Source organism: Rattus rattus, chromosome 2 (genome assembly GCF_011064425.1).
Source record: "Rattus rattus isolate New Zealand chromosome 2, Rrattus_CSIRO_v1, whole genome shotgun sequence".
NCBI classification, from domain to species: Eukaryota; Metazoa; Chordata; class Mammalia; order Rodentia; family Muridae; genus Rattus; species Rattus rattus.
The window spans coordinates 90,606,771-90,634,645 of NC_046155.1; the positions used below are offsets into that span (position 1 = coordinate 90,606,771).

General features: G+C 42.7%; 1 protein-coding gene across 2 annotated transcripts; it reads left to right on the forward strand.

Annotated features, from left to right (window-relative positions):
- The first annotated feature begins 1,890 nt into the window (after positions 1–1,890).
- Rnf141 (ring finger protein 141) lies at positions 1,891–27,784 on the forward strand. 2 transcript variants are annotated; one of them, XM_032892905.1, is made up of 6 exons: positions 1,891–2,007; positions 8,691–8,882; positions 12,258–12,366; positions 18,918–19,099; positions 22,787–22,894; positions 24,550–27,784. In XM_032892905.1, exons 2-6 carry the CDS (start codon positions 8,740–8,742, stop codon positions 24,698–24,700), a joined length of 693 nt encoding a protein of 230 aa, XP_032748796.1. In that variant the 5' UTR covers positions 1,891–2,007; positions 8,691–8,739; the 3' UTR covers positions 24,701–27,784. The 2 variants fall into 2 exon arrangements, with proteins under 2 accessions (XP_032748796.1, XP_032748797.1); XM_032892906.1 differs by lacking the exon at positions 1,891–2,007 and adding an exon at positions 2,075–2,097.
- Positions 27,785–27,875: the final 91 nt, after the last annotated feature.

The following is a 27,875-nucleotide window of genomic DNA, read 5'->3' on the forward strand; positions in this document are numbered from 1 at the left end:
CCTGCCATGATGACAATGGACAAAGCCTCTGAACCTGTAAGCCAGACGCCAGTTAAATGCTCTCTTTCAGAAGAGTGCCATGGTCATGGTGTCTCTTCGCAGCAACTAAGACATATGTTTAGAGTAACACTTATTCATAAAATAATGATCTTCTTTTGTTTACCTTCTAGGTTCTTCATTATGCTTATGCAAACCTGAAAAGGAACTTGTTAGCTAAGCAGCAACTGCCCAGACTGGCCATTTATTATTTTAATATAACTAACACCTTATATCATCTTGGTCTGGTAATCTCTCCTTTATTTCAATCTTTGTAGTGCTCACTGTAAAAAGGAATACAGGCCCCACTTTATAAAACTGTACTTTATGGAGAGTGATCTTTCTGACTTCTGGGCTTAGGTTAGAACAATGAGCCTTTAAAAATAAAGTAGCTACATCTTTCCCCGTAGCTTTTTTTGGAATGTCGTTGGCATATAATAAGAAACAAGCTATCTATGAGTAACATGCACATTTTGAGAAGTTTTCATATTACATTCATGTCTGTGGAATCATGTTCTAAGACAGTACCCTAGTACCCTAAAATGTTTCTTCTTACCCCTTTGAAGGTTTTGAGGACTGGCGTTTGAGTCTGAACCAAAGCATAAGCATGCTAGGCCAGTGTTTCACCATTGAGCTAGCCACCTCTAGTCCCCATTGTAACACTGTAGTGTTTCCTGCCTGACACTGTCCTCCGAGCAACCACTGATCTGATTTTGTCACTTAAGGTTCCTGGGGGGCAGGGGCTGTTCTAGAATTCTTTGGAAGGTCCATCTTCTTTCGGCCTAAATATTTCAGGTCCTCCACATTGTTAAGTGTGTCAGTCGTGTATTCTTCATTACTGCTGAGCAATATCCCATTGAGTGGCTTTACCTCAGTTGTTTTCCATTCACTGGTTAATATGTGTCTTAGGATCTCTATTGCTATGAAGAGACACCGTGACCACAGAAACTCTTATAAAGGAAAACAATTAATCAGGGCTGACTTGGAGGTCAGCAGTTTCGTCCATAATAGTCATGGCGGGAAGCACGGCAACACACAGGCAGACATGGTGCTGCAGAGGTAGCTGGGAGTTCTACATCTGGATCAGCGGGCAGTGTGAAGGGAGAGTTTCACTGGGCCTGGCTTGAGCGTCTGAAACCTCAAAGCCCACCCAGTGACAAATTTTCTCCAACAAGCCTTATCTATTCCAATAGGGCCACACTTCCTAATAGTGCCACTCCCTGGGGGCCCATGGGGACCATTTTCATTCACACCACAGCAGGTATCTGATATTGGGGTACTAGTCTTCATGTGGATGTATTCTAGAAGCAGGATGACTGGATTATGTGGTTGGGATGTTTGTGGTTAGGTTTTAAGAAATGGCTACATTCTCTTTCCACAATGATTATATTGTTTTACATCCCCAACAGACAATTTATAATTCCAGTTGATCAGCATCTTTGTCAATATTTAATACAGTTCTTTTCACTTTAGCCACTGAGGTATTAATTTTCCTTCTAATTTGCATAACGATATCAGACATCATTTCATGTGCTTATTTGCTATCCACAAATCTAGAAGACTTGTCCAGTCTTTGGCCATTTAAAACACTTGGGGTTTTTGTTTTGTTTTGTTTTGTTTTTTTAAGGGGTAAGAATTGTGTGTTCTAATTAGAAGTCCTTGGTTAAATATATTTTGCTTTTCCGAAGCCTGTGACTTTTTTTGCCTTTTTTACAAAATAATTTTATTTTATTGATTTTTATGTATGTGAATATTTTGCCTGCATGTGTGTGTGTCAGCAGCCTTGAGGCACAGAAACCTCCAACGCCAGCAGGTGGGTGGAGCTCCATCTCCAGGCAACACGTGAGGGCGTGGCCTTACGTCACTGAGGTGCGACTGGTTTGCTGGCCGCGGCGCTGCCGCCTAGCGGGTTTAGCTAAGCAGCGGCCAAGGCGGCGTCGCTGGCGCGGGGAGAGCGATGCCTTGAACAGGGTGAGCCTTCCAGCGCCGCCCCTTTGTCGTGTCCCTTCTCAGCCCCTCCAAGGGCCTGGAGCAGGGAGTAGAGGCCCGGGCAGCACCAGGGTGTGTAGCCGGGCTTTCGGGGGAACTAGGCCCCTCTATTCAGGGCCTCGGTTGCGGGCTTTGGGCACCGATTCCAGGGGCGGGTGGATGCTCTGGGTCCGCCTTCGCGTTGGTGCTGAGAGGTTTCAGGGACCAACTCAAGCTGTTTTGAATCTTGGCGCTGGTGCCCTGAGCAGTTTAGCTGTTGGTTAGCGGAGAAGGTGCGCCAAGGAGGGGCCGAGGGGTGGGGGGGGCGGGGGTGACCACAGGGCAAAGGCTTCTGAGGGGAAAACCAGGGCCTGTAACCCTCCTACTAAACCCGCCCTGGCAGTGCACCTGGGCCTTTGCTTGTCAAGCTAATTGCTACCTTGAGAACTGACATTTAAAAAAACAGTTTCCTTGCTAATCATAATTGTAGGGTACGTTGCCTTCTGTGTGCAGTTTCTTTGCAAAATGTGGGGTTACTATTGTTGTAATTTGTCCCCAACCTACCTGTTAAATAAATGGCAGTGTGCCTTCATATTCTGACCCAGCCCCATTTCCTGATAACCAGCATTTCACGTCCTTATACTGATAGACATGTAGCCCCAGCAACACTCCCAGTTGCTTTTAATCCTTATTAATCAAACTAAGATGATCTTTTCACATCCTCCTCATCAAGCTTGCTATAAAATGAAGTTCATCCTTCAGAATGAAGGGCTGTGAGTACTGCCACCTGCCCAATGGTCCTGATAGTTGTCTTTGAGAAGTAATTCCTTCTGAATTCAGAACCCTCAAAAGTTGCATGGATTTTGTTTTCCCTCTTTCGTGTTGGCTGGTTTCAGTTTCTGTTTATTTTCCTCCTTAATATAATCATGTTTTTCAAGACTATGTTGTCTTTGTCATTTGGCATAAGGGAACCATATATATAAAGGACATATATGGTCTATATTCTTTTAATATATCTAAATCCTCTTAACTAGAGGAAGTTGATTTTTCTTTCTAAAAAGGTAGAGAAGGTGCAAAGAGAATATATTTTTTCTAAGTCGGAAATGTACTTGCTAAACATACTGGTGTTATTAAAATTCCAGCAATTAACCAGTACTCTATTTGTTTATAGATTTTTCTCCCCCCTCCCCCCTCCCTCTAAGATTTCTTTAGTTTTATTAGTTTTATTTCTCTTCCTTAATACCTTTGGCCCCAGAACAGGAATTCTAGATTCTATACTGACTGACCAGCCTAATCATTGAATATCTGTGTTAGTTTCAACAGCTGATATCTCTTTGTAAATTTAGAGTTTGTGTAAATAATGAATAATAAGGTAAGTAGTGTCCCATGAGTCCCAGTTGTAGAACTTAGTATGTATTACTGAGATTGAAGATGTTACAAAATGTAACAAATTTCAAATGTGTCTTTGATACTGCAGTCATTGTCAGCTAGTCATCTGGAGTGATACCAGAGTCAGCCTTGGGTCTAGATAGACTACACCTAGGACCAGCAAGTCCCAGGGATCCTCCTGTCTCTGCCTTCCCAGCACTGGGATCACAAGTGTGCTGCTAAGCTGTCTTCACGTGGGCTCAGGGATAGAACTGAGGGCCTGGTGCTTCCTGGACACAGTTTCCCAGCGGAACTCTCCAGCCTCGCCCAGTCATCTTGCACTTTGATGGTCTCAGTTTCCCTCTATGTCATTTCTGAATGGCTTATGTTTCACGCTTTTAGGGAGTTCCTGTGCGAGAATTATTAGTGATGCATTTGTTACATTCTCATAAGGAACACTTGAACCACAACAACTCATTTGTTAGAAAAAGAAGCGGTTAACTGTATATGCCACCCACTGAAGAATGTGGCATATTCTTGGAATCCAGCTCTTAGAAAATCCTCAGGCTGCTCTTGGGAAGCACATCTCTTTCTTGCTGGAAGAGGTCACAGCTCTTTGAGGAATCTTGACCACAGACTTGTATTTTACTGAAATTTATTGCCAGGGGTTTGCATATTATGTCTGTAAACAATACTACTGTTCTGTGATTTCAAGAGAGATACTTTGTTGTGAAGATTTCCATACACACACACACACACATACATACATATTGGTCAGGGATAAGTTTTCACAATTTTATCCATAAATATAATTTTAATTTCTATGTCATATTAGTGTGGATGACTGAGCTAATAAACGAATACTAGAAGAATGATAAAAGTATTTCCATATTGACTACTACCTAGAAGCAGGAGCACAGGTGAGTCTCCTGAAGAACTCACGGGGGAAGTGAGCCAGCGACTTCACTGAGTGGCACATGCTGTGATAACAACATATAGATCTGCACAGAGCAATGCTGAAAAGGCTGGCGACCGAAGGGTGGTTTCAGCAGAATGCTTTGGTGGATACTCATGTTAGTGACTCCGTATTACATATAAAGAATCATATTTTCACACTAGTGATGAAATTGGTTAATACTGGGTAAATGCAGGGTCTTCCCTCCTAGCCAGTGTGAACACCCTCATACTGTACCCTCAGGTAGGCATGAGTCACTGAATCAGTTTTCTGGATATTGAATGTAATTACAGGGAAACAGTATGCTGCCTCATACTGTAAACCTTGCCGTTCAAAGTTAGGGTACTAGGGAGACAATGCAACATTTTCTAATTCAAGAAACAGCAAAAGCTTCTTTTCAGATGTGTTTTGATGAGCAGTGTAGGGTATTAAAATAAGATACTTTGGCATAAGAAGTCTTTTAAGGTACAAATACTTTTTGAAGCAGCAGATAAAAGAAGTATACTGGGACCTTTCTTTTTCTTAAAGAGGGAGGTGAAGCAGTCATGCAAAAGTACCTGCCTTTTACCAGGAGAAAGGAAGACATCTTACAGAGATAGGTCTCAAAGCCAAGAGAAATCAGAACAAACTTTCCTGAGTAACGTGATCCTCACTACTTTGCTGCAGAGCCCTAGCCTCAACTCTATTGTCTTGTCATCTTGTCATCTTTCCACAATTTGCTTGTCTTAGCCTGTGCCCTGGGTCCTAGTTAGAGCCTTATTTTTCTTGTGGAGACTTCCCCATACAATGTGTATAGTTTTCTCCTGTTTATTTCAGTTGATCTTGGGAACAGCTGGAGATCCAAAAGTAAAGGAGGGGACTGTTATCTCCCTACAAATTCTGATTCAGTGTCATGAGTTCCGTTAAGTATTGAGACCATTTCAGAAGCCTAGTTTACTCTGTTAGGTAAAGTAGATGGAGTTGAAGTTTTAGGCTGGCCATTAGAGTCTGACTGTATGAAGCTGATACAGCAAAGCTCAAGGAAGCTAAGCTTCATCTTGAGTGCAGTGATTCTCAGCTTTGCTAATGCTGTGACCCTTAGATACACTTCCTTATGCTCTGATGTCCACAACCATAAAACTGTGTTTGCTACTTCATAACTGTTTTTGATACCGATTAAAATCATGGAAATATCTGTGCTTTCTGATGTTCTTTTGGGATTGAGAATCGCTGGATTAGAAGTCAGTGCCTCCACTTTGCACCTGGAAAACTCACTGTGCTGCTCATTAGATGAACTTGCAGTTTTTAACCTTTTCATATTGTGTCACTGAGAAGTTCCTGTATGCTCCAGCAGCCCTCCCCATTGCTGTGTGGTAGGGCATCCTTACAGTAAGTCTGGACTTCTGTACTTATTGGCTAATCTGCCCTTTGTACGCATGTAAAAATCCACTTCCTCTTCCGTGTGACAGCTCATCAGATATTTGAACAGGCGTTTGTGCTGCCCAGGTCATTACCTAGTTGTACTCAGCCATAGTAAGTTGCCTCGTTTCTGTTTCTAGACCCATGTCTTGAATATGTTCTACTCTTTTAAAGGTGTGACTGCCTTGAGCTGAAAATCAATCAATCAAACAAACATCCTCCAGTTTAACACAGAGTGGGAGGCTCCTTGCTGTAGACATCTGCTTCTAGCAGGAGTTTAGAATTATTTTGACATCTTTGCTAGACCTGTTACAATGTTATTTTAATCTAAAACCTCAGGCCTCCTGTTTCTGCAATGCTTTAAAGCACATCTTACCTTGGCGCTTTTGTGCAATCAGCTTTTCAGAACATGTTCAAGAGTTAATACCTTGCTGTATTTATAGACTTAGCAAGTCTCTGAGTCTTTATTCAGTAGACATGGTTCATCCATTCTAGTTCCAGTCAGCCAGGTCGGGCAAGCATGCCTCATCTTGTCTTCTTTTTCTCAGTTATCTGAAAAAAAAAATCTTAAATATCCATCTTGATTTTGTTTTTTGTCTTGATGTCAATATCTCCCTTCTCTAAGTAACCCCAGTGTGTTTTATTTCCTTCAAAGGCACTACACTCTACCTCTCTCAGATGCTTTTGGAGACCTCTGCCTAAAATACCCTCAACCATGCCCTGACTGTTACAAACCCAGACTGTTTCTGAACTCAGGTGTTTGCCCAGAATTTCTTTTCCAACTCAGGACCAGTGTCTTTCACCCTCTTCCAGGCTTTCCAGGCGCCCTGTGCCTGTTCGGTTTAGTGCTTCTTGTTTGGTAATTAGATACTTATTTGTGTGACTATTGCCCTTCCCCCAACCGTGTTGCGTGTCACCTGCCTCTGCCTCCCAGATACTGAGACCACAGATGTACACCACCCAGATAAACATAATTCTTAAAAGACCAGCTATGACAGTCATTTCCTGCAGGTCTGTAGACATTTACTCATGATATTTCCATACATATGAATGAGAGCATGAACAGTAAAGATAGCATATCATTTAAATATCTATATTCCTTAAGCGTGAAGTTACTGCTTTTCTTGAGAGGATTTTCTTGCCATATCCTACTTTTTACAGGTTTTGTTTTTCCTTTTTTGTAAGGTTTTGGGCATTAGGGAATTTTTGTTTGTAAACTGTCCTTGCTTAGAGTAGAATGGAATCCAACAGTATTGATGTCATCAGTTTGTGCTACCCAGGGACCACTAAGGTGAACTTGCGGGACACCTGCTTTAAGCTGGGAATCTTAATGGTTCCTGTTGGATATACTTGGTACTCATCTGTTACACTTGGACATGCTTAAAATGTAATCTTTTGCCTTCATAGATTAGATTTTAGTAGTCCCCCAAAATAGTAATGGGGGAATTTTAATTTGAGTATAGTTATACTATATTTATATACTATATTTAAAATAACTTTTAAATAACCCTCAAACAGTGGATTAAGTTTTAATACTGAAAGTGACACACATTTATGGTCATATACTTTGAAGTCATGTTTTTAAATGTTTATTTGTCTTGTGTGTATGTGTACATGTGTCTAGGGCTGCACATGCTACAGTGCATATGTGGAGGTCAGAGGACAACGTTCAAGAGTTGGTTCTCTCTCCATCTTGTGAGTCCTGCGGATAGAACTCAAGTTGTCAGCCTTGGCAGCGAGTCCTTTGCCTCCTCGCCAGCCCTGTATTTGTATTATTCCTAAAGCTATAGTCTTTTTTTTGTTTTGTTTTGGTTTTTTTTTTTTTTTTTTTTTGTTCTTTTTTTTCGGAGCTGGGGATCGAACCCAGGGCCTTGCGCTTCCTAGGCAAGCGCTCTACCACTGAGCTAAGTCCCCAACCCCTATAGTCGTTTTTTATTAGGCAATAAAGCAAGCGTTTTGCTTAAATTCTTTTCTATGTAATTGTTAACTATTGTTTTATGTGGTAAAGGTGTTAATTTGAGTAAAAGTAAAAGATTTTTTTATGGTAAATGAAATGGAATTTCTTGAGGTGGGAGTTCAAAGTTCACATCTGTCTCATTCCGTGGACTTAACCATTTCTTTACTAATAGAATAAGGATACAAAAAAATGCATCTACCCTATAGGATGCTGTGAATAATAAATGATGTCATACACGGAGAGCATTTAGTTTGGAGTGTGACATATAGTAGACAGTTCTTAGGAAAATTCAGTCACTTGACTATACCCTGCCCCCACCGTGGCTATATGGTGTGTATGTGTGTATGGTGTGTGTGTGTGTGTGTGTGTGTGTGTGTGTCCTATCACTCTGCTAATATCTTAAGTCATTTAGCTATATGATTCTGAAAAACTATTTAAATACATTGTATGTCAGATTCATTTGAGTGGACTGAATCCCCCTCTTCAGGTACTTGTAGTTTTTCTTTGCTTTTTGAAGGATGAGTGAACTAGATATTTTTATGTCAACTTTACCCAAGCTAAAGTCATCTGAGAAGGGGGAACCTCATCTGAGAAATTACTTCTATAGATGGGGTTGTAGGCAAGCCTCTAGTTTGTCTTCTTAATTGGTAGTCAGTGGGAGAAGGCCCAGACCATTGTGAGTGGGGCCACCCAGGGCTAGTGGTCCTGGGTTCTATAAGAAAGCAGATGGGCAAGCCATGGGGAGCAAGCCCATGAGCAGCACCCCTTCATGGCCTCTGCATCAGCTCCTGCCTCCAGGTTCCTGCCCTGTCTCCTTCAGTGAGTTCCTGTCCTGACTCCTTCAGTGATGAACAGTGATAAAGAAATGTAAGCCTAATAAACTCTTTGCTCCCAAGTTGCTTTTGGTCATGGAGTTTTCATCACAGCAATAGTAACCCTAATTAGGACAAAGAGTATATTGGTGTTTTTTATATTTATGTAAAATAACGTTTGCTTTGTATTTAACAGAAACTATGTGAAACAAAACTTTCTGAATTCTGAAAGACATCATTTCACCATGGGACAGCAAATTTCCGATCAGACGCAGTTGGTTATTAACAAGTTACCAGAAAAAGTAGCAAAACATGTCACCTTGGTTCGAGAAAGTGGCTCCTTAACTTATGAAGAATTTCTTGGGAGAGTTGCTGAACTCAATGATGTGTAAGACTTGCTTCTTCATTCTGTTTTCCCTTCATATGCCCCTATTTGTCATGACTGCAGGAGGTAACCACGGGCACTGATGTGGGGGGAGGAGCTTTTTAGCATAGGTTAGAAAGTACTACATTGACTGTGCTCTAAGTAGACTTCAGTGTAGCTGTTCTAACATGTGGAAAGGGAACAGAGGGGTGGGAGGAACTTATATGATCTGTAGTATCTAGGCAACAATAGGGGACAAATAGGGAAGCAATTCTAAAATGCTCAGCCATTGTGTACTGAGACTACTTGACTGTTGTGTAAAAGTACTTGCACTTAAAGGAGCACATGAACAGAAGAGAATTTGCCACTCAGTCACTAAAGGAAGCATCCCAGTGCACGACTGTGTGTGGCCGCCTGTTTATTTACTAACATACACAGAAAGTGAAGGGTCACTTTTAAATCTTTTCAACTCTCCTGAGTGAAATTCTTTCTAGGATAAAGTGCAAATTTCTCCACCTTGAACTTAGTCTTTCTTTATAGATTTAACCTCAGTTTTTATGCTGTTCTATATAAAAGCTTTTAAAAATACAAAGAGCTTTTGCCCTTGAAGGGCCTCAGCTCCCTATGCTTTCTCAGTAGTGCTCGTTTGTTCCCGTTGTGGCTGGGTGGGTGACACTTTTTCCTCTTAAACCTTCCTCTCATAGCACCTACTTCTACTTTTCTTTATTCTGTATCAGTCTTCTGTCTCTTTGGGAGTTTATTAAAACTTGTCTAAGATATTTTAAATAATACTTTTAAAATATTTGTATTTTTTTTTTATGTGGATGAGTTTTTGCCTGCATATGTTTGTTTACCACATGCATGCCTGGTGCCTGTAGAAGCCAGAAAAAAAAGTGCACCAGATCCACTAGGAATGGAGTTACAGACCATTATAAGCTGTCATGTGGATGCTGGAAATTGAACCGAGGTCACCTGGAGGAGCAGTCAGTGCTTTTAACCACCAAGCCATCCTTCCAGCCCCCTTAAGTAAAATCTTAAAGGTTCTCTCTGGTCTCCTTAGTCTAACCACTCATCACTGAGCACATAATATAGACAAAGCACTGTGCCAAGGGTTTGAGCATTTTAACTAATTAACCATTTTAATTGATTACTCAGGTATTGATGACACGCCCACCCGTCTCTGGATTGGAAGTTTCTTCCATTCCCTACATTACTTCATATTCAATCCCCTCAAAGCCCAGGACACGGTGTACAATCTTGTAGTAGTGTAGTCACTATTGATAGCACGCGGTGACATGTGTGCACCGGCTCCAGAGGCATCTATGGCATGAAGGACATACTAACGATATGAAGCATGTTAGGTAAGAAGAGCGTACTTCCTTTATGAACATCGCTGGGTTATTTTCAGTCAGTTATGAAGACTAAAGGACAGTCTTAAGGTTTTATCAGGAATTGCTTTCTTTTAAGAACACTGGATTTTACTTATTAAAGAAAATAGCTTGTTTCTGAGATCATATTTGTAAGGAGTAAAACAGGACCGAGAATATAGTAGTATCAGAAGAATTGGGTACCTTATTCTTATTCCAGCTTTTAAAAAAAAGTTTATTTATTTATGGGGGCAGTGCACATGTAGAGATCAGAAGGTAATGTGCCAGAATTTGTTTTCTTACCATGAGCATCCCAGGTATTGAAGTTAGGTGGTCAGGCTTGATGGCAAGGGCCTCACTGAGCACTGGGCCATTTCTCCCATACAGTGTTCCAACTCCTAGGAATTTAATAACATTTGCCATCCTTTAGTACTTAAATTTATATATGTAAACTCATACTATTTGATGAAATTTTGCTTATTGATCTAAAGGTTCTAGAAAAAAAGCTGTGTCCTGCGATATCACCTGTGTGCTAAATTATTGGGTAACAGTAAAAATATATTCCTTTTACTAATTTGGCACAGGATATTTGAGGGGTTTTGTTTGTTTGTTTGTTTGGTTTGGTTTTTTTGGTTTTTGGTTTGGGTTTTTTGTTTGTTTTTTTTTGGATGGGCTTCTTTTTTGTTTTGTTTCTGTTCTAATAGTGTTGAGAAACAAAGCTTAGCTCTTGCCAGTGTCTGTGTGTTAAGCAAGGCCAGCACTGTAGCTTGAAACGCATTCCATGGGCTACAGTTGAGCATTTCATAGGTACAGTGCTGTCTGCTGCCCTCCATCCATGAAGCCAGTCCTACAGAGATGTGGCTTGGCATCCAGGAAACAACAGGAAGTTGGCACAGCTGAGTTATTTCCCTTGACTGACTGAGGCCAGTTGCTCTGCTTAGCTGGACAGCACTTACTATTTGCAGTTGTCCTGCCAGTGTTCAGAGAGCAGTCAGCAGTAACAAAGGGAGCTGCAGTCTTGGGTCTTCAGATCGATCGTAGTTGGTGTTGATCACAAGATACTGAAAGTGTTGTGTGGTCTTTATGCTAGTGTGGCTTGTAACCACTTCATGAGGAAAGGGCAGGAGAACTATACTTAGTACCACAGAGTATTTGTTTTACCTGGCCAAGTCCAAAATTACTATGAATTTAAAGCTTTTCAAGACTCTCAACTCCCAGCCTCACCCTGCAAGCTCAGGGATTTCTAAGTAAGGCTGAATTTGGACAATATTTACAGGATTTGGCATTTCTAATTAATGTTTAATGTTTAGGTAAATAAAGCTTGCGAAGGGCTGGAGAGATGGCTCAGAGGTTAAGAGCACTGACTGCCCTTCCAGAGGTCCATTCCCCAGCAACCACATGGTGGCTCACAGCCATCTGCAAAGGTATCCCCTGTACTCTTCTGCCGTGTGTATCTGAAAAGAGCTGTAGTGTAGTCATATAAATGAACATTAATTAATTAATTTAAAAAAGCTTTTCAAAAGGTATGTTATGTAACAACTCCAGCAAGAATATGGTATTCCTCAGGGCTGTGTGCATTTGGTCAGCATTTGTTTAACGCTGAGCCACAAACTTCCGCTTAAAGCCCAGGTCTCTCGGGCTGTTGGCTCTTGCTTGTTTTCTTTTAGGCAGACCTCATGTGGCCCAGGCTAGCATCAACCGCCTTGACCTCCTGACCCTCCGTCCTTCTCTCTGTCAAGTGCACCATGCCCAGCCTTGGACTAACTTTTTAAAACAGTTTTTAGACACTCAAAGACCACTGAAAGGTAGATATGGAGATGAGTATTCCACAGAGCTTTTGACTTTACAAACGTCAGAAACTGAGTGTGTACAGAACATTCTCTGTTCCTGTGCCATAGGAGTCTATTTATTATGACCTCTTCTGCTGTCTCTGGCTTCCAGTTTCCTTCCCTGCTGGAAAGGGTTTCTTGAGTCTGGTTTCAGAGCTCTGCTATCTTCTCATAAAAATAACAATTGTGCTTGCCTCTTTCAGAACTGCTAAGATAGCTGCTGGTCAGGAAAAGCATCTTCTCTTTGAGGTACAACCTGGGTCTGATTCTTCTGCCTTTTGGAAAGTGGTCGTACGGGTGGTCTGTACCAAGGTAAGATGGGTAGTCTTCTGTTTCAGAGCTTATACTGCTTTGGTAGTTAGAGGGACATTTAATAATATAATAGATTTTGTAAATAAATGGAGGGTGTGTGTGTGTGTGTGTGTGTGTGTGTGTGTTTGTGTGTGTGTGTGTGTGTGTGTGTGTGTGTTATGTGTGGTAGTCTATATATGCATGTGTACATCATGGTCGAGGCCAGAGGTCAACATCTGGTGTCTGCCTCTCTGTCACTCTTCACTTCTTTTTTAGAGACAGGGTCTCTCACAGACCCTGAAGCTCTCTTGCTGATCTGTCTAGACTGGCAGGATGTACCCCGCCCCATGCCCAGGATCTGCTTACCTCTGCTCCTCCAGCACTGGGCCTACATACAACATGCCATTATACTCAGATTTTAGGTTGTTACTGAGTAATTGAGCTTGGGTCTTCATTCCTGTGTGGCTGCCACTTTACTGAGCTATCTCACAGCATCGTTTGATCCTGTAGCTGTTTGACTCTCTGTTGTTTAATTGCCACGTCACAGAGATTATTGTAGTCAGAGGAAGTGGCGGTCAAATTATGCCCACCCTCCACCTGTCTCTGGCGCTTAGCTTGCTGTGGAGCCTGTGGAGGACACTGCAGTTAGCTCTGAGATGACACTAAGGATGGGTTATCTCAGGAGATCCCTGCCTTGAGAACATTGGATTACATTCCTTGAGTTATGAAGTGGATCTTTTAGGAGGAACGTGCTATCTTATATTTAGTTTTGTACTGTAGATAACTGCTAAAATGTCACGAAAGCTGTTGCAGAAGGAAAGCCTCCTGCTCGCAGCTAATTAGAATAGCAATTCTTAGCCACAGGCCTTTGAGAGAAATGAGTTTTATTCTCCTTCGGTCTCAGCCCTTCTTCTAAAGGTGAGATAAGCCATACCAGCCATAAGTTACACAGTTGTGAGTGCCTGGAGGTCCATTCCTGACCAGTCAGACTCCCCCTCCCCGGGTGAGTCACTGACCCACTGACCGTCTGAAAACATTATATACATGACAGTACTCTGTTTACAGACATGGATGAGTCTACTATTGTTAAGCAAATCCTGAAGGATAAAAGGTAGTCTGAGAGTTAGCATTATCTTAGAAGATGACTTAAGAATACTGTATTTCATTAATTAAAGCAGGAAAAACCTTTTTATGATATATATATGATAATATATATAATATATGCATATATCACTAGAATGAATGAGATAATATACTGAAAGTAAATTTTAGTCCAGACTCTAGAGTTACCTGGAGAGTCTGTCACATTGCCCTAGTGGGTTGCCAGTTTCACTTCTGCTGTGTTTTACTTCTAGTCGATTCAAGTAGATATGTGAGCAGTTACACCAGGAACCCAGAATGCAGGCAATGCCATGTCCTTAAGGAAATGGCTCACTGTTCAGGCCCCTGTTCCTTCTGCCACAGACTCTGCTAATCTCCACACCCCCAAACCAACGCCTCCATGTTGTAGTTTCTGTGCCTGGGGAATCACCAACCTGCTTAACACTGACTCTAGTCCTCCTGCCTACACACCTCCGTTGCTCCTGTTGGTGGCAGTCCTGGCCCCTAGCACACAACTGTTTCTGCTTTATTCTCTCTTCCTTCTTGCACTCTGCATGCCCACCAGTGTGAAGTGGAAGTGTTAACTTTTACAGCGCACACCCTCTGTTCACTGAGTTGCCTCAACTCTGATGTCTATTCCTTCTGTCACTTGTGAGGGTCATCAGCTACAAGTCACATTGAACTTCTAAACGAGTGTAAACAAAAGCCATTTATTTTTTCATGTGTCAGCAAATTCTGATATCCTGGTTCCAGAGTTCCAGCGCTGGCCACAGGGTCAGCAGATCTCTATAACCCAGTGGTCAATATTTACTTTTTTTTTTAATGGAACTGAGGACCAAACCCAGGGCCTTGTGCTTGCTAGGCAAGCTCTCTACCACTGAGCTAAATCCCCAAGCCCCAATATCCACTTATACCCACCCCTCTCTTATTCGTGGAAAGAATGATTGTTTTGGATCAGACTAACCAGGATTGACTCCTCAGACATTTTAGGGAGTGGAGAATGCTAGAATAAAAGCAGGCATACCAGCAACTAAAGTGGAAATAGTCACTCTCGCATGTTCAAACTTGATCTCCCCAGCCCCGTCTCAGATACTATCTCATCTGTGGTCTCCCTTCCCAGAAATTCTCTTCCTCTTCTAAGTTCCAGTAGCTCTCGGATTCATAGGGAACATAGCAACACTGAGAGTACAACGGTCTCTTCAGCCCGGGCAGGCACTGCTCCTTGCAGTTATGTGTCATGGCTGGAGTGCTGTGCTTTGCGTCCAGCAGCTTGTTCTGTGACAAAATCCTGCTGAAGAGGCGTCCATCCTCCTTTGCATGGCCAGGGCAAAGGCTTTCCTTGAATTGATACACATGCTACCTAAATTATTTCATAGAATGCCAGTTTACAAGGAAGAGACCTTTATCACCTGTAGAAAATTACCATATTACAAGGGTATCAGGCTTCCTGTTGCTCCTTTCAATACAAAGTTAACGTTTGGTGTTAGTATTAAGCAAATTCTTTTTCCCCCAAACTTTCATTATATTGCTGTATTGTCTAGTTTAAATTACTATACTGTATTAAAACTTTCTTAAAATAAGATTCTAAATAGAAAAATACAGATATTAAAGACAGAGGCTATTAGAGTCTTCTTTTGCATTTTGTTTTGGGGGGGAAGGGGAAACTGATAGATAAATAAAAAATTTTTTTGCAAAGCCAATATTTAGCTGAGAACAAGTGAGTCTAATGTGGGAAAATGACTTGAGACTGAAAGTGCTACACTTCTTCTCTTGCTCAAAATTGCTTTTTAGAATTAATGGTCTCACCATGTAGCCTAAGTGTCCTGAAACTCAGTTCTCTGCCTCACTGCCCGGGTGCTGAGTGTACAAGTGCGCATTTGCCACACTTGGCCTGGGAGCTGCCCATTTATGATCCTTTATCAACATCTGTGCTTTAACCTCTGAGTTTATCCTAAGACCTCTCCTGTCTGTCTCTGTACTGTTTAACTATACTCAGAATATTGAGTTCGTTTTTTAAAAAACCTTAAATTATGTTTGGCTGGGTTGTTTTGTGGGTATGACACTAGAAAAGTTATTAGATTAATTAAAAATTATGTGCTGAGGGGCCTGGAGAGATGACTCAGCAATTAAGAATACTCAGTGCTCTTGCAGAGGACCTGAGTTCAATTCCCAGCACCCAAATGGTAGCTTACAACCATCTGTAACTCTGCTTCCTGGGAATCTGATGGCCTCTTCTGAGCTCCTCAGGCATCAAGCACACATGTGGTGCACATACATACATGCAGGCAAAACACTGATACAAATTAAATATTTAAAACTCCCAAACTTATGTACTGAAGTGACTATTCAGAAAAATTCATGCGGTCTGGAAAGATGACTCAGGGGTTAAGGGCATTGGCTGCTCTTCCACAGGTCCTGAGTTCAATTCCCAGCAACTACATGGTGGCTCACAACATCTGTAATGGGATCTGATGCCCTCTTCTGGTGTGTCTGAAGACAGCTACAGTGTACTCACATACATTGAATGAATGAATGAATGAATGAATGAATGAATGATAAATCTTTAAATTTATTTAAAGAAAACCTCCTCACTATATTAAAGAAAGAAAAGAAAACGTCATGAGAGGACTGTGAAGAGTTTGGTCAGCAAAACCCTTGCCAGGCAAGCATGAAGACTTGAGTTCAATTCCCAGAACCCACAGTTGAGAAAAAAAGCCAGGTATAGTGGTGTAATCTCAGCACTGGGGAGGCAGAGACAGGAGGACACCTAGGGCTCCCTGGTCAGCCAGCTTAGTCCAGTTAATAAGTTCCAAGCTACACAGAACCCTGTGTCAAAAAGGAGGTAGAAGGTGTTCCGAGGAGCAAGCAGTTGAGGTTAACGCCTAAGGTTGACCTCTGCCCTTCACACACGTGCACACAGACAGGTCTTCATGAAGTGCGTGTCTTGTACATCTTTGCATAAACTAAGACCTTGCAGCCGTCTTTCTTCCTTTAGTGCTCCAGACAACCTATGTTCAGAATCCAGATGTTCTCTCCATGCCTGCCCCTCTCTCACTTTGTTCATGGTGACCATCACTTCTCACCAAGGGTGTTCATTCCGGTTACATCCATGCTCTCCCTGGCATCCCTCTGTATTCTCAGCACAGCAACCATTCCTCATCCTAGTGGAGGTGTGAAGTTGTTCATGTTTCTTTTTGATCAGAGCATTCCAATGGCTTTCTGTGTGCTCAGAATAAAAGTCAAAGTCGTTGTTGAGATCAGCAAAATTCTGTATTTCATCAGCACCTCACCTTCTAACCTTTCCCTGTCTCACCCACTTCCAGCTCCTTGTTGGATTCCTTGTGCCTCTCACCAGCTGCATATATGCTCCACAACCTTTACACTACCGAGTACTGCAGCTGTAGTACTGGACCCTCAGGTAGCATGTGTGAGTTACTCTCTGCCTCTTCTAGTTCTTACATGTCCCCTTTACCTCAAGGCCTTCCTTGACCCTCAGCTTCCCTCTCCCCGATTTACCTTCCACACTGATTTTTAGCTCACATCTCCAGGTGGCATATGTGACTCATTCCAGTATCTTTTCTAGTTCTTAAATGTTTCTCTCACCTTGAGACCTTCCTGCCCGCTTGGCATCCTCCCTCCCTGCCTTACCTGACTCCATGACCCTGTCTGTGCTTTTCTCCCTATCCTGAAGCTTGCATCTAGCAGGGGGTTCTGTGTTTTGCACACTGTGTCTTTAGTCCCTAGAGCATTGTCCATCATGACTGTAATACTGCATTGTGGACACTCGGTAAATACAGAAAGTGTGTTATTAGAACAGTTATTGTATGACCCACTTCACTAATAAGATCCTTGTATAAACGACTTTACTTACACACTTTACTTCTTCTGTATTGTGCAGTTTCAGAAGAACACTGGCTCACTCTCCTCAGCTCTGAAGGCTTATTCCAAAAGCTTCTGTAGTCTCCTGCATTGTTTTATTTGTTCTTTGTACCTGATCTTTGCTATTTTGTGGGTTCTTCTTTTTCCCCTCCTTTACTGCCAACCCCACCTCCCGGTTTCACCCCCTTACACAAGATAGGAGAGAAAGAAGGATAGAAGAGAGAGAGAGGAATTAGGAAATCTCTGAATCTATCTTCTTTGACCACAGCAACCAACAAACTGCAGCCAACCTCCCTAAACAACCAACACCCACCCCGCCTTTCTGGGCTCTATATCTGTGTTCCCTCTGAAAAGTTCCCAGAATTCCAAACATCACATTATCGCAGAAGCTATCTGCAGCTGGCAAAACCATGTCTCTGCTAGAGCACAAGGCAAATCATAGTCAACTGCTACAGACAGTCAAGTTCCAGGCCAAGTAAGAGAACTTCAGTCAGACATTACAGTGTCTTGAGGAATGATAGCCAAGGCTAACCTCTGACCTTTACACACCCATGCACACACGAGGAGGAAATGGAGGAGGAGGAAGAGGAGGAAGAAGAAGTAGTTATTATCATCCTTTCAGTTGTCACAGAATAGCATAAAAAAGTCCTTTATTAAAAATCATTAGCTTGCAATGCAGGAGCTGGACCTAGACCCCCTGCACATTTGTAGCAAATGTGCACTTAGGTCTTCACGTGAGTCCCCTAACAAGTGGAGCCAGGCTGTCTTGGTCTCTGTTCCCTGCCATTGGATAGCCTTCCCCTACCTGGACTGCCTGGTTGGGCCTCAGTGGGAGAGGATGCACATAATCCTACTGGGACGAGATGCCCCAGGGTAGAGTAGTACCCAACGGGAGGAAGAAATGGGGGCAGGGATTTGGAAGAGAGGAAGGAGGAGGGCTGTGGTTCAGATGTAAAGTGAATAAAGAAAAAGAAAAGAGTATTAGCTTGGAATGATAGTACACGCCTGTAATGCTAACACTCAGGAGGCTGAGGGGGACATCCAGTTCTGGGCCAGCCTGAGTAACATAGCAAGCTCATACCTCAAAAAATAATTAATTAAAACATCAAAGTGGGGCTGGAGAGATGGCTCAGTGGTTAAGAGCACTGACTGCTCTTCCAGAGGTCCTGAGTTCCATTCCCAGCACCCACATGGTGGCTCCCAACCACCTGTAATAGGATCTGATGCCCTCTTCTGGTGTGTCTGAAGACAGCAACAGTGTACTGACATAAATAGAATAAATAAATCTTTAAAAAAAACCAAAGTGAAATTTTTCAATAATAATCTCTGAAATTTATGTCTCAACTCTGGGAAAGTCACCTGATATTGTCAACTCCAGACAGGCCTGTACTCGATCAGACTTGAAAGGTTATTTTGGATGTCAGACAGGAAAATTTAGTAAGTTCTCTGATGAACCACACAACTGAAGAAAACATGTATGTTCTTTTGTTTAGACTCTTATTTTCCTAGGTATATCGCTCACTGTAAAGTTCTGTTCCCCAGGATATTTGACCGCTGTGTGTCTGTGTTCCCCTCTCCCTTTGTGTTTCTAGATTAACAAAAGCAGCGGCATTGTGGAAGCTTCGCGGATCATGAATTTATACCAGTTTATCCAGCTCTATAAAGACATCACAAGTCAAGCTGCTGGAGTCTTGGCTCAGAGCTCCACCCCTGAAGAGCCCGATGGGAACCCATCCTCTGTAACATCTTGTCAGGCCAGTCTGTGGATGGGCAGGTGTGTGAGCTACAGCTGAGTGAATAGGCAAAGTGCTGAGATCACAGTACATTCCCCTAGCGCTCTGTGACACCGTCGGTTCTGCTGCCTCGGCCTGTCATAGGCAGATCAGTTTTAGGTAGTCTGTCCTTCCATTCATCTCAGTCCCAGATTAAGGTGGCTCCCAGCAGGGAATGTTTGTCAGCTCAGTGTCCGGGAATCCACTCTCTGTCTCTTACATTTAGACAGGAGATACTGATGCCCTACAGATTTTTAACCTCAAAGCCCTTCATAAAAGTAGGTACAAGAATCTGGCAGAATCATTTCAGAAATTATTTAATTGGAAGTTAAGTTTTTAAATGTTGTCTTCAGGCCTTGGTGTCTAGTCAGAGAAGAAAAGCAGTGGTGCATGTATGGCCGCTGTGTAACAGGAGGAAGTGACGTCAGCTGGAGTTTGCCGTGGCAGTGCTTGTTCACTCAGGTCTCATAAATCTGTGGATACCCCATTGGAAAAAGGCCCCTGTGTTCCCAGGCATGTTAACATTCTGTCTTACTGTGACACTGGGTAGTGTGGTGTAGAGTCTGCAGCAACTGTGTCCTTCTAGAGACAGGAGTGTGTCTGACAGGAGTTTCTCTCTGTTGCTCAGTTGCATTTTCACTCATAATCAACTGGTGTCCACGTGCCGTGCTATTGTATTTTCCGTCTGACTTCCCTGTTAGGTTTACTAGTGGGCTGTGTTACCAGCCTGCTGTGCAAGTTCACAGGGCTGTAGCAGTGTTTAGGCTTTAGTGGCTTTATTGTGCAAAGTCCATTCAGAGCCAGAGGTCTGATTTTTCTGCTCTTTCCTTGTCTGACTTTGGAGTGGTGATCCTTTTCTAAGTGTTTTGAAAGCTGAGAGTAGTTTTTTCTTGCCTCTGTAGCTACCCCACAGCAAGTAAACGGTTCCAGTTGTCATCTTCAGGAAGGAGGTGAAAGTGTGACTCTTAAAGACAAGGAAAGCAGTGCCAGCACATGGCTTCATGTGTTGTGAGCCTCCAGTGGTACCCTGGTACCCAGGTTATAGAAAAAGGACTTTCAAGAAGGAGAGTCTGGGGGCCTTCTACAGTTTTGCTTCATGTTGGATGCATAGCCCTATGGCTAGTGTTTGTGGAGTACTTACAGTTCATTAAATCCTAACAGTAACTCCCAGGAATACAGCTGCTGATCAGATGAGGAAGCAAGCTTAGAAGAATAAGTGCATGACAAGAAGTTGACCCAGCTAAGGTTCATGTTTAGCCCATTGAAGCTTAGTGGTTTGGAGGAGGAGTTGGAGATTGGCCAGCTCTGTGGTACTCCGTCCGATGCTGCTGATCCCAGGAGCTGCTCTGTCTGTGCTCTGCCTATCAAGTCTGAGCCATAGTTCACCAAATGGAAACCAGCTTGTACTTAAAAGTTGCATGCTACTAGCCCCCCCCCCCCACAGCTCTGTGAGATACTGCCTCAAAGAAGCAACCTTCTTCACACCCAGACAGCTTTAGCTATCTGAGGTCTTTTGCCTCAGAGTAGTCTGGCCCTCGGGAGGCAGCACAGCAAAGACCCTAACACTGATTGGCCTATGCTTGAACCTTCACTCCTCTTTCATCAGTTCCTCACCTTTTCAAGAGGATGAGAGCTATGGTATGTGCCCTAGAGGACTGTCCAGCAGTTAAGTGAAGTTAACACACAGAATGCCCAGCACATAATGCCCACACTTGTGTGGGCAAGTTACCTGTCACCATTATTAGTAGAGCATTAGAAGGCCCTTGAGTGCAGAAGCCAGGCCCTCTGGAATTCCACCAAATAAGTCTGATCTTTTCTGCCCCTCTTCAAATGTTTGAAAACTACTCAAATTCCCGTTGAGCTGTGCTTTCGCGAGTATCTCAGCCTTTGTTCACGTGGTTCTCCATACCCTAGAGACTGTCCTGTCTGTACTACTAGAAAGCTAGCTTCCTCCAGCAGTCTCTGTGTCTCATTTTTCTCTGACTATAGTGCTGTCTTTTATAGCCATCTGCTCCTAACTCTGAAACTTTCCTGTCAGAATATTTTGTCACTCTTAGGGGAGTCTGTTGTATTCTCTATTGCTGACACCCTCAGGTGAAGATTTGAAGCCAATAGCAGAAATGCTGTCAGTGGATCTGAAAAATTATTAAAATGTCAGATATGTATATAAATGTTGATATGTCTAATGTGACTTATATATTGTGTATATGTGTATATACACAAATGTATGTGTGAATACAAATATCAGATCCTTATGCATATAGGTTATTACCCATTTCACCATTTCAATTCATGGGCATGCTGTTCTCCATTACCGAAGCAAACATTAATGTGTTACCTCACCCTAATGGTGTGTTTGTTGTAGTGCTCCTTAAACCAGCCACTGTCTCTCAGAGCACTGTGAGACTGCGTTCTACTTGGTTCCCCTCTCTGTAGACTGCCCCTTGCTCTCCACTCTGTTAACTCTCCTGAAGTCCTGTATCCTCTGGCTGCTTCTAGTTTTCCTGCTAAGAGTAAATTCAGAGTTAGTGTTTTGACATTAAAAAATAGATTGTCTTTTATATAACTCCTGAGCATCATGCAGCCTTACACACACACACACACACACACACACACACACACACACACACACACACACACACACACACACAGAGGTTTCATGTTTTCTTTATGTCTCCATGGCTTACTTTATGCTCCTAGTTCTCTGTCCAAGCCCTGTGAGTTTTTCCTCGCATTTTCAAAAGTATTTACTTTACTTGGCACATACTCTGCATGCTATACATTTGACATTTATTTATATTATGTTCAGGTCAACAAATTCCGAGTGTCATTGCTGACTTTCATGCTGTGCTGTAAATACAGCAGGGAGAGGAGATTATGTCAGACGCAGCTCCTACCCTTGGGCCAGCAGAGCTATGCTTTGAAACACTCAGTTTAAAACACGGGAGAGCACAGAGAAGAAGACACTGAAAGTCACTTTGGAAACATCGTATTTAAAAACCAACCTATGGGGTGACTAACCATGGAACAGCTGTATGTAGTTTTTAAATCATTTAATTGAGGCAGAAGTTAGTTTTTTGAGCAGGAAATGAGTGTTTTAAGCCGAGCTACTGGAGTTGGAATTGACTGAACTCCATGTGCAAAGGAGCAGGGCTCCTGTGGTGCTGGCTACAAGCATCAGAGTAGAAGGTTCCCTCCCGAGCTCCCTAGGTCAGAGCTGTGCTACAGCCCTTCTGTGTTGTCTCTGGCATCGGATACTGAGGTCCCTGCTGCCACCTTTCTCCTCCTCCAATACTGTCAGTGCCACTGTAGGGCCCTGATGGTGAGCTATCTGAGTGGCCTTTATGGCAAATAAATTATATGCTGGTTCATTTCCTGTATGTGAATTCAGTGTGCCTAAGGTGGGCTTAACTATTTCAGAAAGACCTAGATGTGCAGTTTTTGTTTAGATTTAGCGTTCTTTAACCTGCACAGGCTTGTCCTTTACAGTCTTCAGAAACTTTGTGTTTCTTCCCTAATATATTTGCTATGCTCAAAAGATGTTAATTTTGGTCTGACCCTTCGCTCTGCGTGTAAGTCATGCTGTGATTTATACTGTGGGTGTTTACTGGTGCTTTTTAGGGCAGTGAGACAAAGTAGAAAGCATGTGCACAGAGACTGTCATTGTGCAGCTCAGTTGTCACACTCAGGGTGAAGCAGCTGACCGATGAGGAGGAGTGTTGTATCTGCATGGACGGCCGAGCTGACCTCATCCTGCCCTGTGCTCACAGCTTCTGTCAGAAGTGTATTGATAAATGGTGAGTTATCCACTGCCCCTGGGGATAGCAGAGGTCAGCTGGGGCTGGGAATAAACAACTGGAAGTACAAACACTTCAGTGCTAGCCATGAGAGCTCTGCGCTCTAGTCCTCTGCGTAGTCCTCTGTGGTATCCTGCCCCTGGTTCAGTGATTTTACACTTAATGCTCATGAACTGTAGGGACACAACATGGTTTTGACACATTTACTTTAAGAGTCTTGGTGCCTGATTTGGATCTAGAATCAGTTTTCTTTTTTGCACCCCACCCCACCCCATAATTCTCTATATGTGTGTGGAGGAACCAAATCCTCAACTGTGGGATCTGGAGGGATATTAGGTCAGCTAATTAAAGTCATTTTCTTACAAGATAATGGAACATTTAGGAGAATTTGTGACTCGCAGTAAGCTGCATGTATCTAAATATAAATGCTTTAATTTATGTGCACACTCGAGAGAGCTGTCACACCACGAAGAGCAAACCCATCACTCCCAGAATTGCCTGAAGCCTGGCCCTTGGGCAGCTGTTAACTGCTTTCATTGGCTAAGAGTACTTTGCATTTGCTAGACGTTTAAAGTAACTCCTTACAGAGCGTTCTCTCTGTTGTCAGCCTCTTTCATTCAGCGTAATCAGCTCGAGATTAACCATGTGGTAAGTGCACATAATTGGCAGACAAAGGCTTCTCTGTTTGTAGACAAGTACTTCTATAGACATCTATTTTGACTTTTTCTTGGGTGGCCACCTCAGGTGGCCAGGTCATATTGCAGGTGTTTCTGAAGAAATTGCCATCTCACTCCCAAAAGAAGTCATAAATTTTAAAAAGGCTTTTTGTTGTTTGTTTGTTTTTTGAGACAGAGCTTTGTGAGTTCAAAATTCAAGTTCTGTGCCAACCAGGACTACATAGAGACCCTAACTTTTAAAAAAATGACCTTAATTACTCAGAATAATAATTAGTGATACCCTTTCTGCTAAGTGTGCCTACCACTGGGCAAACCTGAGTCCCAAGGCACAGTGGTTTCCACTTAAATTAAAAATCAACATTTAAGCTTTACACATTTTACACTTTGACTAACTCTCCACTGGTAAGAAGGGCTTCCCCTTAGGATACATAGGAATTCTTATTAAGGAAAACTTATTAGGATGCAGAAACAGGAACTGAAGATTTTGGCTGGTGGTAGCAAACAAGATGAGGGACCTAGGTATCCTTCTGCTGGAGATGGGTTGGATTCTCTGAGATAGCCATACAGTACATGTTTCTAACAGAGAGTAAACTCGGTCGGGTGTGTGGGAGCATGCCGCAGTCCCAGCCCTGAGCAGGCTGGCAGCAGGAAGATGGCAAGCCACCAAGGCTACTCAAAGGAGAAAAGAAAGAAAGATTACATACACTGGCACAGTGGTTTATAAGTTGTGGGTACAAGGTCAGTGAGAGCACACACACTTGCTTATTTCCTACACATTGACATTTTCAGTTATCCCTGGTGAAGTTCGTAGGCATCTCGATGACCCTGGGAAGAGAATGAGAGGTTGGGTGAGAGCAAGATTAGTTCTTCACTGTGCACTTTTACGTTTGTGTTTTTAAAGCCATGTACTTTTCAAACAAACCTGTTTTCTTAGAAAAAAGAAAAGAAAAACTTGTTTTGCTTGGACTTCCCTGACAGGAGTGATCGACACAGGAACTGCCCCATTTGTCGCCTACAGATGACTGGAGCGAATGAATCGTGGGTGGTGTCAGACGCGCCCACTGAAGATGACATGGCTAACTATATTCTTAACATGGCTGATGAGGCAGGCCAGCCCCACAGGCCGTGACTTGGGGGAAGACTTTCTGTTGTTATTCCGAACTATAAATACACTGTTGTCATAGAGGAGGAGGGTAGGGACAGTGTGGCACACACAGAAATATCAGTTTCCCCACCCTCTTTATTTTTGCTATTCTGATAATATGTCCCATTCTTAAATAAACTCCCATGTCTTCCATGAACGGTGGGCTACAGTTTGCTACTGTTTAGCCGTACTTCCAGCCCACCTGGTCTGTTGCTCTTGAGCCTTTGCTACCGATGCAGCCATACTTGACACCCCTGCTTCCCGGGGAGGGAACTGCTCTGGCATCTTTTCAGTGGGTTTCAATTTTAGAGCCTTGAAAGTTGGGGCCATCTGAGATAAATGACTGAAACGAATGTCTCAGCTGGGACCTGAGGTGCGTGTGCTCTGCCCCCTTGTGGTTCATTCTGGATCCTTCAGTGCTGTGGCCCAGTTGCTTCCAGATTTTCTGTCACTTTCGGCCTTGGGTTCTGGAACTACTCTTTATGTTGACATGCTGCAGCACACGGATTAGTACTGTCTGGGTCAGACTTTGTCTTCAAAATGGACTGTATTGGAGGGACAGTCATGGCTGTTGGAGAAATGCATCTCCAGACTTGAATGAGTGTCCATTGGGTTTTTCATGATGCCCTTGTAGCTTAAGTTTGCAGGAATTTTTTTCTTTATAGAAACAACATTTCATATTTCTAGGTTACATTGACTCATCCAGTCCTAAGCTACAGTGCATTTATTTTAGGTAAAGACGCCTTTCTGAGGCTATAGTCTCAAATCTCTCAGATTAAAAGAGGAAGATCAGGTAAACATTTACCATGTAGTTGTAAAACCCAAAATCCACACCTCCATTGGCTTTCTTCCCACTTCTCTGCACTATTCAAGTGTCTGGAGAGAGAACAGTAACAGGAGTGCAGCCTTAGTGACCCCGGCAGTGGCTTACAGAGGAAAATTGTTAACAGTTCGGCCTATAAAAAAGCTAGTGCATGAAATAAGTCCCCTTTAAGAAATTTTACCATTCCATAGAAATCTCACTGATTTTTGGCAAGCCACAACTGTTCCTGTTTTCCTAAGTACAGATGTACACAATTGAAGTTAACTGCTTATTAATTTTTGATTCAGATTTTAATGAATATTCAAATAAAATCCCTTTCAAAGAAAAAGATCTGACTTGATTCTGTCCCCCAAATACTGAAGACGTCAATAGTCTACTCACTGTAATGACAGGATGGTGACAGGATACCACATGGCTATGTAGTCCTCTGAGCATGTGGGCAGCACAGTGCTGTTGTCTGTCACACCTTAGCTGTGATGGCCCCCACGCCCTTGAGAAAGTCTTACACTGTTGTAGGTTCCTGTTGAGAAACTGAGATTGTGTTTGTGGTTTTCAAACATTACAGTGGAACTTCCAAGTGAATTTTGAGAGTCTGTTCACACTGAGTACATACACACATGCTACCCCATTATAGAGAAGCTATGTTTTACTGATACAGGTTTTCTTATATAAACTTTATACAGTGTGATCGCTTTTAAGTCAGTATATGAAAATGTGAAAATGCATTGGTGATACTGTTTCATTAGAATTTGTGAGTGAAAAATGTGTTTTGTAAAAATATAATTCAGGGCTGGAGGTGTAGCTCAGCTGGTAGAGTTGTTTGCCTAGTGTATACAAGCCCTGGGTTCCATCCCAGCACTGCATAAAACAATGCTGGTGGTGCACCCCTACTATCCCAACACTTGAGAGGACGACACAGGGAGACCAGAAGTTCCAGGTGATCCCTCGCCACATAGTGAGTTCAAGGATAGCCTGGGCTACATTGAAACACTGTTTCAAAAAAAAACTTGGGTGGTCAGGCTAGAGAGGTAACTCGGAGGTTAAGAGCACTTGCTGGTCTTGCAGAAGACCAGAGTTTAATCCCCAGCACCCACAATAGTGGTTCACAACACCTGTGTCCCCAGCTCCAGGGGGTCCAGCACCCTCTTCTGACTGTCAAGGGCACCCTCGTGCATGTTACACAGGGACACACACGAACAAAGACAACTTCAAAACACTGTAAAGTTCACATTTGCAGATGATTCAAGCTCCTCTGTTGATTCTCAAGTGCTTCGTGGAACATTCCTTATGCCTTGGGATCAGTGATCATCTGAGGTGTTTTCTAGCCTTAAAATTGTCCTTTTGGATTTAGACTTGCTGGGTTTAATTCAAATTGTCCAATTTTGAAGTGTGTCTGAAATGAATAGCATAGCTTTAGGGGTTGGGGGATACTTCCCACAATAGCCAATACTTCTATTCCCCAGAATCCTTCGCTTTTGAAAGAACGGAAAGAGAGTGAGTGCAGTGACTTGATATTGCCCACTGCCCTTTACTTATGTGAGCTCCAAGATGCTAACTGGTCCTCTGTGAAGTATCAGTGTCTCCAACTGCCTTATCAAGTGGCGAGCAGAGTTCTCTATGCATTCCAGGAACTGGGTGGTGACTCTTCAGATGTCAGTAGCAGGTAGGGCTCGCCGTGGTATCTAATCATGAAAGTTGTAAATCTGTCTCATACTTTTTCTATGCTGTACATCTTTGTCTTTTTAAAATAAGAACTACATAAATACATTTACCATGGTAGGAAACTGTGCCTTCAGAGGAGTGTGAACGGCCTCCTGCTTTGGGGAACTGTTGTAAATTGTATGTTAGTGCTGTGCGTACTCAGTAACAGCAGGTTAACTCAAATGCTGCACACACTGGGTTTCAGAAAGAGTTTGACTTTACTGTTGTAAAGACTGAGAACAGCAAAGCCTGTTTTATTGGGGAAACTGGTGCAGTGTGCAATAAGTAAACTTTGCAGCTGAACATTAGCTAACTAAAAAGACCTGCTTATGCGACTTCACATTCTTATGTACTAAATATTTATATTTATTAGAGGACTGTTTTATATTGTGCTCTGGGGGTCGTGGTGTTTGTGTGCTGTTTTGAGGTGATTTTCTTGTATTAATATACAACTGGTTAATAAGGCTGCTTGGAAACCTTTTGGTGCCCTGATTTTTTAACACTGGGAAGTTGGATTCATTAAAAGATAGTCTGAATAACTCGCATTCCTAAGTGTTGGCGTTTCCTTGCTTTGGGGGAGAGGGTTCTCAACTGAAGTGTACATTGCCTGTCAGCTCATCACCTACATTTATGAGG